This window comes from Astatotilapia calliptera, chromosome 13 (assembly GCF_964374335.1).
Source record: "Astatotilapia calliptera chromosome 13, fAstCal68.1, whole genome shotgun sequence".
Lineage (NCBI taxonomy): Eukaryota > Metazoa > Chordata > Actinopteri > Cichliformes > Cichlidae > Astatotilapia > Astatotilapia calliptera.
In genome coordinates this window covers 18,613,558-18,628,383 of record NC_137434.1, presented here as the reverse complement: position 1 = coordinate 18,628,383, position 14,826 = coordinate 18,613,558, and the positions used below count along the sequence as shown (strand labels likewise).

At 40.1% G+C, this 14,826-nt stretch overlaps 1 protein-coding gene across 1 annotated transcript in view; it reads right to left on the bottom strand.

Annotated features, from left to right (window-relative positions):
- The window catches only part of LOC113035231 (protocadherin-15-like), a 238,074-nt gene that overhangs the window by 138,576 nt on the left and 84,672 nt on the right, over nt 1–14,826 (bottom strand). The window contains exons 3-4 of the mRNA XM_026190646.2: nt 12,441–12,455; nt 10,619–10,684 (exon numbers count right to left, since the gene is read on the bottom strand). Coding sequence (XP_026046431.2) covers nt 10,619–10,684; nt 12,441–12,455 — 81 coding nt within the window. The remainder of the gene's footprint in view (nt 1–10,618; nt 10,685–12,440; nt 12,456–14,826) is intronic.

The window sequence follows — 14,826 nt, the reverse complement described above, 5'->3', positions numbered from 1 at the left end:
TTTGTTCAGCTCTCTCAAATCTTTTAATTCCATGTCAAGGTTACACTGTGCTAGTTATCGTGGGTCTTAAAACCCAACACCAATGAAGCAGCGAGGGGAAGGACTTGACAACAAACCAGAGAAAACAGCTGAAGTGCTCCACAAGTTTTAAGTGACTCACTCATCTTCATACAGACTCTAGTGCTGTATTCACTCAATGTGATGCAAGTTCAGAGACAAGCGTGAAGAAGCGGAGGAAGGAACATTTTATGAATTGTCTTATTAAAATAACATGAACCTCATGAAACTAAAGAAAGTTAGTTATTCAGTTTGCATGGCATTATATATTATTGTTAACAGTTTGTTAATAAGACGGCCTTGTCATAACAATAAGTGTAAGTCAAGGTATATCTCAGTGGCTACAATACAATACACTCACCACAATGCAAGCCCCTTGGCCCTCTGGGTCAGAACATAATATTTTTTTCTTTTAAATATAATTAGAGTAGAAATAAAGAGGTTAAAAAAAGTGTATCTATAACAACAAAAAGTGAAAGAAAACCAGGCAATTTTTTAGACTTAATAACATCTACATGTAGTTGATCAGCTAATATTAGTACTCTTTGTATTGAATAATTACAGTAGGTTAGCTCATTCAGCAACATATACAGACAAAATTAACCATAACTTGGTGTTTTCCCAGCAACATATGGTGTCTATCCCAATATACTAGGAAGTAAACGCCCCAGTCTCCAGAGGTGGGACCAAGTCATTGTTTTGCAAGTCTCAAGTAAGTCTCAAGTCTTTATCCTCAAGTCTCAAGTCAAGTCTCAAGTAATGTCAGGCAAGTCAGAGTCGAGTCTCAAGTCACTGGTGTAAAAGTCCGAGTCAAGTCACAAGTCTGAAACTTTGAATTTCAAGTCCTTTCGAGTCTTTAAAAAAAAAAAAGAAAAAATAATGTTGCAGTTATGCTAAATGTAAATATTAGACCATGTAATTTTAAAATCTGTGTTTTTCTCAACACATGACAAAATAGTGAACTTAGAAAATATACACAAATTGTGAAACTGCACCTCTTTAAAATGCAGCTCAATTAAACCTAGCTCCAAGAATAATTTTCACCGACAGTTCTGAGATAAGCTGCATGTTATTCTTGGATGCGGTTGTAGGACCAGCTTTAAAATCGCATGACAAAAATATCATACACATTAAAAAAAACTGTATCACCAACATAGCCTGGACAACATTTGCTAGTTAGATGAAGTCAGCTATCTCATCTTAGCATATTTATATGCATATTTATAATCATACGGTTCTTGGAGTGAGTGCATACACTCATGAAGTTTAGTAACTTCAGGTCACTGCAACAAGCCCAGGTACAGTTTACCGAGGGATGGGTGCAGGTGTTCCAGATCAACTGGCGTTTAGATCAACTGGCGTTGGTGGAACAGATGTGTGTCAGTCTTGCGTTTCAGGAGCTGCTACCGACAAACCAGCAAAAAAAACGCCAAATGTGTCATCTGTGACACTTGTGAGGTTATCTCAAACACACTCCGTCAGTCTTGATGCTGTTGAACAACAAAATGTTTAAAAATGTGGCGAGTTTACCTGGTGATATCCTCATGCGCGACGCGATCGCGAAAACAGCAAACAAGTAACACCACGCCGATGTTGTTCACAGGACAGCAAGAGTAAACGATTGGGAGACTGTTGTCGTCGTTATCGTTCCACTCGCACGGTTTATTTCACCGAATTCAGCGTTTTTGCTCCACAACTACAGCGAGCAGTTTACTTTGTGCACTAACATGGAGTCGAGTCAACCAGCGCCACCTCTGGCCAAGTGCCACAGCCTACAGCCAGATCAACTGGTGACACACATCTGCACCACGTTTGAATTCGTGTCATGCACATTTGTACCTTTCAATTGTGTCTGTTTGTGCGTCATGCAAATAAACCTTTGAAATGAATGAAATGATATCATGTATTTATTATCAGCCTACATTTGTACAAAATGCCAAATGACATACACATAAGAATCACCATCCTGATATCAATACTTTTGCCCACAAGAAAAATGTCGTGAACAAATATATGACACACTAATATTTCACCAGTGTTGTAACATCACATGTCGTTAGCATAGTCTGCCTGTGTCTTCCCTCTGCAAACGAACATTTCAGAGTTGGTTGTGATATACAGTCTGCATAAGTGTGGTCAATCTAATAAACATTTGTAAGGAGATGGCAGTTACTGTGAATGTACAGCAGTTACACAGTGATTAGTAATAAACAGTCAGACAATGACTCTGACAATCTCATTCAATCTTGCAGATTGAATGCACCTTCTGTGGAAAGTGGTACCACACAGTGTTGTGGACAAATGTTGTGGGTGCTAAATAAACAGAAAAAAGTGATCCCTGTTGTCTTTGCTTACTGATTGTTTTCAGTGTTGACAATCCACATTGCTGCCATTGCATCTGTCAACATGTTTGTGGGCAGATTTGGATGTACCAGGGGTAAGTGCAGCCACTCAGCCTCTACTCAATGTGATCATAGCAGCAGGTGCAGATGTGTCACAAGTTAATCTAGTAGTAGGCTATGGTAGTAGTGGACTGACCTCCATTTGAAACTGCTCCAGCTGCTGTGTGATAGTGGATCTGCCACAAATTGAAGATCATAAGCAAGTTTTGGAAATTAACCCTTGAATTATGTTGAAGAACAAAAAAATGACATTGATTTTGTTGCGGGTCATTTAGATCCGTACTGTGTAAATCCACTCAGAATTATCCAAAAACTGCAATAAAACAATAGCAACTTTATTTTCCATCAGATAAACATGTAGAACACAGACATACAACAGTTAGACTTTCCATAACTATTTTAGGAACAATTTGGTTTTTCGTTCTTACAAACACATTTCTTTTGAACTTGCCCAACGTTCTCAGTTTTTCAATGCTCAACATTTTCAATTTTGTCCACATGATGGACAGAATGTAACTGTGTGCTTTCTGCAGATGTACTTCTTGCATTTCTCACAGAAAGTGCTTGTTTTCAAACAGGCATCTTCCTAACTACGATTTAAAACAAAAGATTTCTACATCCCCTCCAGTCTCACAAACAGATGACAAACCAAGCGACACACCTGAGTCACTGACTTTCTTAAATCCACTCACTCTCACTGGCTGTTTATTACTAATCACTGTGTAACTGCTGTGAATTCACAGTAACTGCCGTCTCCTTACAAATGGTCATTAGATTAACCACACTTATACAGACTGTATATAACTCCAGCCATGTTGATGAATTGCCTACACAGCAAAATCTCTAGTGTTAAATTAACACTGGAGAGTGTCTATATGGGTCCACACCTCTGAGTGTTAAATACAACACTGTTGAGTGTTAAATTAACACTTTTCACAGTGTTATATGTTTAAAAGTAACCTAGTCAGTTTTGAAGATTAACAATGGCTGACACTGAGCAGTGCTGATTTTCTAACACTGGAATATTTCTAACATTTTGAGTTATTTTCCAGTGTTAGAAAATCAGCACTGCTCAGTGTCAGCCATTGTTAATCTTCAAAACTGACTAGGTTACTTTTAAACATATAACACTGTGAAAAGTGTTAATTTAACACTCAACAGTGTTGTATTTAACACTCAGAGGTGTGGACCCATATAGACACTCTCCAGTGTTAATTTAACACTAGAGATTTTGCTGTGTATATTGGCTGGAAATATTAATTTCCAGGGAACAGACACAGACAAACGATGCTTACAGGATGTGATGTTACAACACTAATGAAATATTGATGTGTCATATTTGTCCAAGGCGTATTTCATTGTTATGGAAAAAGAGAATATCAAAATCATGATGACCAATTGGAGTGGTGATTTCTATGACTTTGTGTATATAATTTGGGATTTTGAACAAATGTAGGCCAATAAGGAATATATGATATCATTTCATTCATTTCAATGGTTTATTTGCATGACGCACAAACACACAATTGAAAGGTACAAATGTGCATGACACGAATTCAAACGTGCTGCAGATGTGTGTCACCAGTTGATCTGGCTGTAGGCTGTGGCACTTGGCCAGAGGTGGCGCTGGTTGACTCGACTCCATGTTAGTGCACAAAGTAAACAGCTCGCTGTAGTTATAAAAGCAAAAACGCTGAATTCGGTGAAATAAACCGTGCGAGTGGAACGATAACGACGACAACAGTCTCCCGATCGTTTACTCTTGCTGTCCTGTGAACAACATCGGCGTGGTGTTACTTGTTTGCTGTTTTTGCGATCGCGTCGCGCATGAGGATATCACCAGGTAAACTCGCCACATTTTTAAACATTTTGTTGTTCAACAGCATCAAGACTGACGGAGTGTGTTTGAGACAACCTCACAAGTGTCACAGATGACACATTTGGCGTTTTTTTGCTGGTTTGTCGGTAGGAACTACTGAAACGCAAGACTGCCACACATCTGTTCGACCAACGCCAGTTGATCTAAACGCCAGTTGATCTGGAACACCGGACCTTGAAATGCACCGTGTAGAACGAAAGACCATCGTACGTATCATAAGTTTACCAGTCTCACAAATCGTCGTCATAAATACACATTCCTTAACCGTTTATTAATAGGACCTTTGAGCTCAACGGTAATTAATTAGTAGTGGAAATAATTTCTGGTAGCATCACAGAAATGTAGCAGTGACAATAATACTGTATGCTGTAATCGTACTGGGCAATTAGTGATACAAAACAACTGTTTTATCCTGTGAATAAAAGTATATGTTTTTGTCAATGTACCATAATAACAGAAGCGAAACGCAATATTGTGTCAGGACAATTCACTATTTATGCACAATAAATAAAGGAGCATAGCACGACAATTTCTGTTCAGCGCCAGACTTGCTTGTAACCTATATCACTAATTATGTTATGAAAATGACGTATTAACTACTAAAAAACACTGACCTTCGTGTAAATGCTTGGAGCAGACTAACCTGTGAGCTGGAGTGTTCTGGGACGTTATATTTGATCTTTGAATGGCTGCAATCCAGGCCATCCGTCGCGTCTTTGTTACTTTGGAAACATGGCTCGAACAATTTCTCTTCAACGACGTAATCCGATAACAACCGATCTCTTTACCCGTCAGCTTCTCGTGGCTGTCATGCGACCGGCTATTGCAGTTAATAATACAACGGCTTCTTGACATTTTTGTGTTTCTTTTTATCGCTGTATAACTGATTTCAATTGAAAGCCTGCGTGTGCTAGTACCGCTTGCCACGAGTTCCCAGAATCCTTTGCGGTTCTACCCGTGAATGACGTCACATTTTCAATCTCTATATAATATGCATGTTAAATTTTATATTTTGGGTAAAATATCAAGTCTTTTCAAGTAAACCGGTTCAAGTCCAATTCAAGTCCCAAGTCATTGGTGTAAAAGTCCAAGTCAAGTCACAAGTCTTAGAACATTTTTTCAAGTCAAGTCTAAAGTCATAAAATTAATGACTCGAGTCTGACTCGAGTCCAAGTCATGTGACTCGAGTCCACACCTCTGCCAGTCTCTCTCTCTCTCTCTTAACAGTATGGCAGCACAGAAGTAATAGTGCCAGATGCACCTGTGGAATTTCTCTGTCATTTAGTGTATCCTAACCCTCATCCTGTCAACTGGCTAATTCAGTTTGTTCCCAATTATGTCACCGTTTTAAATTTTGCCTTCATTGGTCCTATGCGGGCGGCACGGTGGTTAGCACTGTTGCCGCACAGCAAGAAGGTCCTGAGTTCAATTCCACCATCAGGCCGGGGTCTTTCTGTGTGGAGTTTGCATGTTCTCCCCGTGTCTGCGTGGGTTCCCTCCGGGTACTCCGGCTTCCTCCCACCGTCCAAAGACATGCAGTTTGTGGGGATAGGTTAATTGGATAATCCAAATTGCCACTAGGTGTGAATGTGCCAGTGAATGTGAGTGTGAATGGTTGTCTGTCCCTGTGTTTTAGCCCTGCGACAGACTGGCGACCTGTCCAGGGTGCACCCCGCCTCTCGCCCTATGACAGCTGGGATTGGCTCCCGCGACCCTGAAAAGGATAAACGGTAGTGAATGGATGGATGGTCCTATGCAAAAAATATTTTGGCGTCCCACGGGACGAAAAAAACAAAAATAAAACCAAAAATAAAAGGAAATATATATATGCAATTACTGTTTACCAAAACCTTTTGGGTCAAACATTAAATTATACAGTATCAATGAAAATAAGATAACAGTATCAATGACACTTCATTCATTCATGTTGAAGGGAAAAGCCTCTGTTATCATCTACATGGGCAAATTCCCAGACTGGAACATTAGAGACATCGCTGTTTTTACCTGAAAGAGTGGAGACATTTCCAGATTGTGCCACACATGAAATGGGAACTAGAGTTCCTACACCTCAAGCCCCAATCCAAGCAGCAATAACCCTCCTGGGAGTGAGGAAAACACTATCTGCTGATGTGACTGCCCAATGATCGGCCGGAAAATCTACTCCAAAAAGATGTTACCTTTGGTCCCGAAAACAAAGGTGGGAGGTAGAAACTGTTTGCTTCTCCTGTCACATTACAACATGCCGTGAGCATAGCACGTATAGTGCATATAGTGTGTCTGTAGCTTTTTGTTGCTTTTTGTTGTTTCAGGTAAAGGCAAGTCACATTGTCAGGCACAAGTCAGACTCATTCTTATTGGGTGCCAGTCTCCACCAGGGCTGCCCTTTGTCAAAGATTCTAGTCATAATATTTATGGACAGAATTTTTAGGTGCCGCCTAAAAATGTGACGATGTCAAATTTGAGGATCTCAGAATCTCATCTCTGCTTTTTGCAGCTTGTACTGGGATGGTGTCTGGAATAAGAATTAGCAACTCCAAGGTTGAGGCCATGGTTCTCAGCCAGGTCAGGTCGGGAACAAGTTGCTGCCCCAGGTGAAGGAGTATGTTGGGGTGCTGTTCATGAGTGAGGGAAGAATGGAGGTTAAAGACATATTGGAGCAGCGTCTGCTGTAATATGGACACTGTACGCTGTCTGTTGTGGTGAATACACAGCTGGACGTGAAAGTGAAGGTGTCTAGTTACAGGTCTAGCTTTGTACCTACTCTCTCCTATGACCACGAGCTGTGGGCAGTGACCAGAATAATAAGACTGAAGATACAAGCGGCAGAAATAAACTTCCTCCAAAATGTATTGGGCTCTCCTTCAGACAGCGTGAGGAGCATGGTCGTTCAGGAGTTCTGGGCATGTCCTGGAGGAGGCCCCAGGGATGACCCAGCACATGCTGGAGAGATTATATCTCTGCACTGGTTGATTTTGTGCTCATTTTAGCTATCTTAGAATGGGGTGAAATTCAATTCAATGAATTGAAGCACCAAATCACAACAACAGTTGCTTCAAGGCAGTTTATATTGCAAGGTAAAGAACCTGCGATATTACAGACGATTGCTGATTTCATCATAAAAATATGTTTAACTTGAAATTACTGAAAAATTAAGCGATGCCAAAAATCAAACACCAGTAAATAAGCTTTTAAGTAATAGCGTGGAGCATAGTTTATATATATAGGTATAGATTTTCTTTTGACAAAATATGCAAATTAACAATAACTTGCAATAAAAAATAAATAAAAATCTTTACATGACAACCAAATAAGTAACAACTTGAAGTATCTGTGGAGGATTTTTACTTTGATTGTGTTAGTGCCTGTCAGCACTGATCAAAATGCAACTACTTATCACAGTTCAGACTGGATCTACCTTAGCAGCACACTGCATTTCATTTTGCTAGATTGACTTCCCTTTATGAAAGCCCTTCAGTAACACTCATTTATGATTTCCTAAACTACGTAAACTGCTCGATAAACAGGGGGGTTAACGGGATATTCACACGCTTCAGGCAACAGTTGATACAAATCGCGAATTTACAGAGCCAAGTTCAGAGAGAGCATACTTATTTATGGATACTCCGATTCCTCGCTGCTGTTGCAGGAAGCTCTCTCTCTACTCGATTCTTTTCTCTCTCCACATATGCAGCTGCCCCTAAACAATGAGATAGAAATCTCTCCAATCTGATTAAATGCTTTTGGATTAAGCTCATGGGCTGAATAAGCAAAGGAGCCTATAGAAAACAAGCTTTGTCTTCCCAATTGTGATCGACTCATGGAGTGAGTGAGACTTTATGTGTCGCGCCTGGCACCTGTCAGTGGATCTGCAGAAGCAACAGCTCAGATAAATTAAACATGTTATGCTTCATTTGAGCAACTGTGCTGCTATCCGCTCCTGATTTCTCTCCTTTTTCTAAAATAAGAACCTCCAAGAACAAAAAGGAAAGAAAAAAAAAAAAAAGCAAACCGAAATGAAAAAGGACAAGAAAATGTACTTCTTTCACAACGTCCATACCAAGTACTATCCTCTTAGCTGAGTCAAATATAAATCTTCACAGACAATCAATAAATGAACAACTCCTGATACAGCGCTTTGACAGTTGCAAATGTTATTATGTTTCTGAGCAGCACACCTCCTCCACGGGGAACCGTATACTTTTTTTGGCTCTTCTGCCTCAGATCAAATTTGTTCTTCTGAGAAGGCAGGGGGAAGAGGATTATATATTTATTTGTTTGTCTATCTTTTCTGACCCTGACCAAACAAAGCCAGACAGAAGAGTGATTATGTTGTTTGCTTTCCCATTCACACACATGAATGAATGTAAAGGCAAATGCTCCGAAGAGATGGGATCTTATTATGTGCCATTTGTATGGTTTCTGTGTGACAGAAGAGAAGAAATGAAACACATTTAGATGGATAATTGCTTTGGTCAATAACGGCAGGTTTCCTGTTTTACATTCCATTATGGTGAGGATGGGCTCTGCCTGTTTCATCACAGAGAGATAAATAAAAGGATGGTGGAGCCAGAAGAGACCCATATCCCAGGTAAATGAGAGCTTTATGAGGAAGATTAGTGCAAATCCCTCACACAGTGCATAGGCACATGTGGGGCGAGAGAGGCTTTCGGATACAGGCTTGGCTACCTCCATCTCACAAATTCCCCCAGCAATCGATCAAAGCCCCAAATCACAGCTGCATACACACACACACACACACACACACACACACACACACACACACACACACACACACACACACACACACACACACACACACACACACACACACACACACACACACACACACAGGAAGGAGTAGGTGAGACACTATGACGGCCTGAATTGTTTTTTTATTGCACTGATGAATAGGTGACCTGATCTGACACAGAGACAGTCATTTGTACTCTCGGGATACAAATATTCACATAATGTGCATGCATTTATGAACATATGATTCCTCTCTGTAAGATACACAGGCAACAAAAAACAAACAAAAACAAAAACAGTGCCCAGAGTGCATACAGTGTACTCTGTAAGTGGAGCATCTGTGAAATTGTATTTTGACTGTATAAATAAGCTCTGGATGCCATCTGTACTGAGAGCTGCTCATTAAACTCTGTTAACCTGCAGTACTAATATCTGCAGGGAGAGATGAGTGAGACAAAGACACACCTGCTCCATTTAGGGAAAAGCATTTCTCATTCCCTCAGTGAACATATAGCACCTCCCAAGTAACAGTTATCACATGCAGGCACATATTTACATGTAAAGACATACTCATCATGAGCAAAATCCAGACGGCAAACACTCACAAAAAACAGAGACTGCTATAACGTAGAAACAGTTAACGGAGAGGCCAGAGAGAAGATGAAGGGAGAAAAGAAGGGGAGGAGCTGAACAGTTTCACCTGACCCACTCAAACGCTGCATGTCTGATCTATGGTTCAGTGATTTGTGTACTGCTGAAGCACAGCTATACAAAATACAACCTGTGCAGGGAGCAGACAACTCATTAATGGAGCCCCACATCACGTCTGTATGCCAAACACCATCTGTATTCATTCAGATGCACACACACAGGCATATTTCTGATTCACCCTGGGAGAACAGTAGCAAAGTACACATCGAAAACGCAGGGAGCCGATCTTTAATGTAAAGCACAATAAAAATTATGACATCTTAGACATAACATCTCTTATAACCAACTATCAGTATCAAGTGCCATCAACTGTGGCTGTAGCTCATGTGGTAGAGCAGGCCACCTACTAACTGGAAAGTTGGCAGTTCGATCCCAGTCTGCTCCAGTCTACGTGCCAAATGTCCTTGGGAAAGCTACTAACCCTGCGTATGAATGCGTGTGTGAATTTTAGATAGGAAGTGCTTGGGTCAATGTACAAGTTGTGTAAAGCACTGCTCAGCAGCAGTGCTCAGATTAAGTAGAAAAGCACTATATAAGAACCATTTACCATAAACTACAAGTCCACACTAGATGAAAAATTATATTATAATAAAAGCACTTTGGCATAGAAAATAGTGCTTGAGTGTATGACTGGCTGAATGAGGCTTATTTAGCTTGCGCTATATAAGTACCAATCTATGTATTCATGACAAAAAACACTCTGTACCAAATCCCAACAGTGCAATACACAACGTTTAAGTGCAGTAGCAATTACCATACATTGGAATACATTGTGACGTGGGAATACAGACAGAAACATAGGCGTGAAACTGGCACGTACCATTTGGGCTCTCCTCGTCAACAGTGACTATGGTTGCAGGGGGACCAGGCCGGGACAGCTTACACTCTGCGTATGCAAGAAAAAAAAATTAAAAACTATGTCTGCATATGATATTCATTTAATTCTGGTTACATCACCAGAATGACACAATGATAAAGAACAATAGTGAACACCTAAAGCAGAGAGAGCAGTCTTACCAAACTGGGAATATAATCATTTCATATATACACTGCTCAAAAGAACAAACAAACAAAAAAAACATTCAAGGAACACTTAGTCAGTTTAATTTACTTCATCATCACCAGTGTGTGAATGTGTGTATGAATGGGTGGATGACTGGATGTGTAAAGCGCTTTGGGGTCCTTAGGGACTAGTAAAGCGCTATACAAATACAGGCCATTTACCATCATCAACTCAATCAGTTAACTTAATCAGTTAAGTAGCAGAGGGGGTTGTTAATCAGTTTCAGCAGCTTTAGTGTTAATGGCATTAACAACAGGTGCACTAGAGGGGCAACAATGAGACAAACCCCAAAATGGGAATGGTTTTAAAGGGGGAGGCATTTTCCCCTCCTCATCTTTTAACTGTATTTTAACTAATTTTCAATTTGGCTAGGGTCAGTGTCACTACTGTTAGCATGAGGCAATACCTGGACCCTATAGAGGTTGCACAGGTAGTCCAACTCCAACAAGAGATTCTAAGAGACAGGAGAGGTGGACAGGCCCTAGAAGGTCCTTAACCCTTCTGCATGACCAGTATCTGCTCCTTTGCAGAGGATGAGCACTACAAAATTAGCACTCCAGCAGGCCACTGGTATGAATCTCTCTGAGGGCCTCACATCCTCTAGTGAGCGCTGTGCTCAAACCCTGCAGTTCTATGTAGAATAGGGGGACATGTTTAAGTTAATCCAATTAAATTTTGACAGAACACCATTTTTTTCACTTTGATTTTCGAGGTCTCTTTGAATTTAGCCCTGTGAGGTTGATCAGTTTCATGACAGCACACATTACCCAGTGCATATCAGTACAGATATCCAGCATGATTTGTTTTGCCTACTGTAATTTGATGTGTTTTCAAAGTGTTCCTTTAACTTTTTTTGAGCAGTGTATTATATTTTCAAATAATGTCTAAAGATTTAGATTTCATGAAGAAAAATAAATGCTGAAATTACAGTGGTATCATCACTCCTAGTGACAGCACTACATTTACATGTACAGTAGTCACAGTAGTAATCATAAATAAAGTGCTCATATATGGTATGTCACAGAATTATGCTAAAATTGCAAATTAATTGATAAAAAAAAAAACCCTGACACTGTTCATATTTCGCAGCTGTAAGGAAATGAATGTCAACATTTTCTCTCAGTGTCACACAGATGCTGTCATGCTGATGTATCATTTTACAACAGGTGGCATCAATGACTGCTGCCACAGAACCATCAGCAGCAATGGACTGTGCGATAGTGACACCAGACAAGCAGGGTGGTGAAAGCATGTGGCAACATCATAAGCAGAGCACTGACGAGAATGGCTTCACAGATGGAGGTCACAGCAGCTAGATGGTACGAGCACATGGGACACAGGTAATGGCAGCTTGACAGACAACAGCAGATGGGGCAGCAGGAGAGGTGGAGACAGGAGAAAGGAAAACGTCTAGCCCAGATGAATAGGTGCTGCAAGGCAACGCTCTCCACAGCCAATGTAAGGAAAGTTCAGGATTAAATGTCATTCATAGAAGAGGTAGAGAGAAATGGCAAAAAGGGAGAATATGGGAATGTTAAAATACAAAAGGAAAACAGACAACAGATGATTGCCCTCTTACCCTCATAGTGCCAGTCTGAAGGAGTCAGAGGTTAGAAATAGAAGAAATAGAAAAAAATATCATCATAAAATAGGGAGAGATATTAGAAAACAGGGCTGAAGAGAGGCAGTTTAATGGAATATAAACTCAAGAGACCTCTCAAAATTGTGGGTATTAGCAAACCCCACACAGTTTTTGGAGAAATGGCCAGTCGATCTATTCTTTCTGCCAGCAGCTGACTGTTTTGAGAAATGTTGTATGCAGGAAAAATGAAATCAAGTTAAAGTATAAATTCTGTGCTTGTGAAAGAGAAAAAGAAGGTCAGCAGAAGCCTTTTACTAGTTACTCAAAACATCTTTCTATCCTTCTTTTAAATGGCCTCCATCTTGTTATTCATTGAATCTGAAGCAGCTTGCTTTCAGGTGGTGTCGTCTGACATTACATGTAATCAGAGATGGAAATAATGACACCACATCAACAGTCAGCACTCTAATGTTTCACACCCACCTTCTGCTTGACTTCAGTTGTGCAACTATGCACCTGTTGCCAGGATAGTTTTCTTATTAAATATGCATACCCATGAGCCTTTACTAATGTCGTATTTGAAAGTGCACATTAATCAGTGATAAAAACCTGAATGTGATGTTGTTGCATTTTTAAACTGTAGATACACACAATAATTAGCAATTAAATAGCAATGAAAACCTGAGGCTAGAAGAGGGGATATTTTATGCAAATAACCGCATTTTCAGTTTCTTGTGCTCTCTAATCTAAATTTTATTAACGTTTTATCTGGGGCTAGAATTTGCATCCATGTAAAACATCTTTGCTTTGGTCCTTTACTGTCAAAGTGAAGATCTATTGTCAGTAAGAGACACTATGTTAAAAGGCATAGACTACATTTTCTAATCTAAAATTCCTCACAGTTATTAAACCATCCCGATGTTGCACAGCTAATTCACGAGATGTACTGACGAGTAAATTTTAAAGTTCCATGAGTTTATAGCAATTAGGAAACCTGCACCTTTCGGCTGAAAAAATAGGATTTCCTTTAATAGCGACAAAATGAACAGAGCAACTGGGTCACACCACGCAATCTGAGACATAAACAACAAGCAACATCAAAATCAGTATGCAAATCTGCTCTGAGAGAATATACTCTGTGTGAAGTAGAAGTAGAAGAGTGTGACCGCGTGCATGCGTGTGTATGCATGTGTATGCATGTGTGTGCAAGCGTGCATAATAAAAGTTACTTGCACTCATTTTGAGAAGCTCTTTAAGGGATCATAGGCAGTCTGTTTTGTTAGTTTTGCATATGTGTGTTCGAGCAGTGTTTAGCCGGGTGCACGGCCGTGTGAGCGCGCGCATGTGTGTGTAGCTTTAAGTGGTAGTTGCGGCAGTGGGAGAGAAAAGATGTGAAGAGTCTGGTTTGAAGACAAAAGGCAGAACCAAGCAGAGATAAAGAATAGCACCTCCATTTGCAGTGATAACTTTCCTATGTTGCGATCAAAGCACAACCGTAATGCTGCACTCAAATGGATACGAATACAAACACACACAAACCCAAAGCAGCAAAGTGTGCTCACTGTCGTGTTCACTACAAAATGGAAATGATCCCAACTTCTTGCCACATTTACACCTTTTAGCAGCGGGTGATATTTTCTAATGACGCTTTACGTCAGGCTTTCCTCCCATCGAAAAATCCTCCCAGCAGAATGAAAGAATATAAAAGACATTTTCTGGCCAATTCACTTTACTGTGGCTCTTTGGATTTGTAAAAGAATATGCTAAAAGGCATCACCAAAAATCCCCAGTCTGTGCTTTCCTGCGGCATTCAAAATAATAATGCAGGGTAAAATGGGCAGACCATAACAAACACAAATATAGAAAATAAGTAAACACCATCAGAAAACTACTTATGCATTCATCTAACAATCTGACCTGCCCCCATCCTAAAAGTAGAATAGAAAATATTTTTGTGTGTGTGTGTGTGTGTGTGTTTGTGTGTGCAGAAGGAAGTCTGTTTTACACTGCAAGGAAAGGGCAAGTTTTTATGCAATGCTATGGGGGAAAAAAACAATAGGATTGTATACAGGAGCGAAATGACGCTACACATATGTGACGTGTACAGCTATAGGGAAGAAAACAGATAAGGATCAAAGTGTAAATATTCTGCGAGCTGTGAATGTTGTCTTATGAAGACCATTCAAGCAATAAAAATAGGAAACAATTCAAAAGCAAAACAGAGCAGAAAAGTTGGAGCAAACGATACAGTTGATTGCAAAGCTGAAAAAGAGCGATAGGCAGCAGCATGAGATCTGATATCTGAAGTCAGTTAACGCTCTTAGGCAGTCTTTGTGTATTTTTAACCAGATTTAATAATAGAAAGCCTATGCACACACATTGA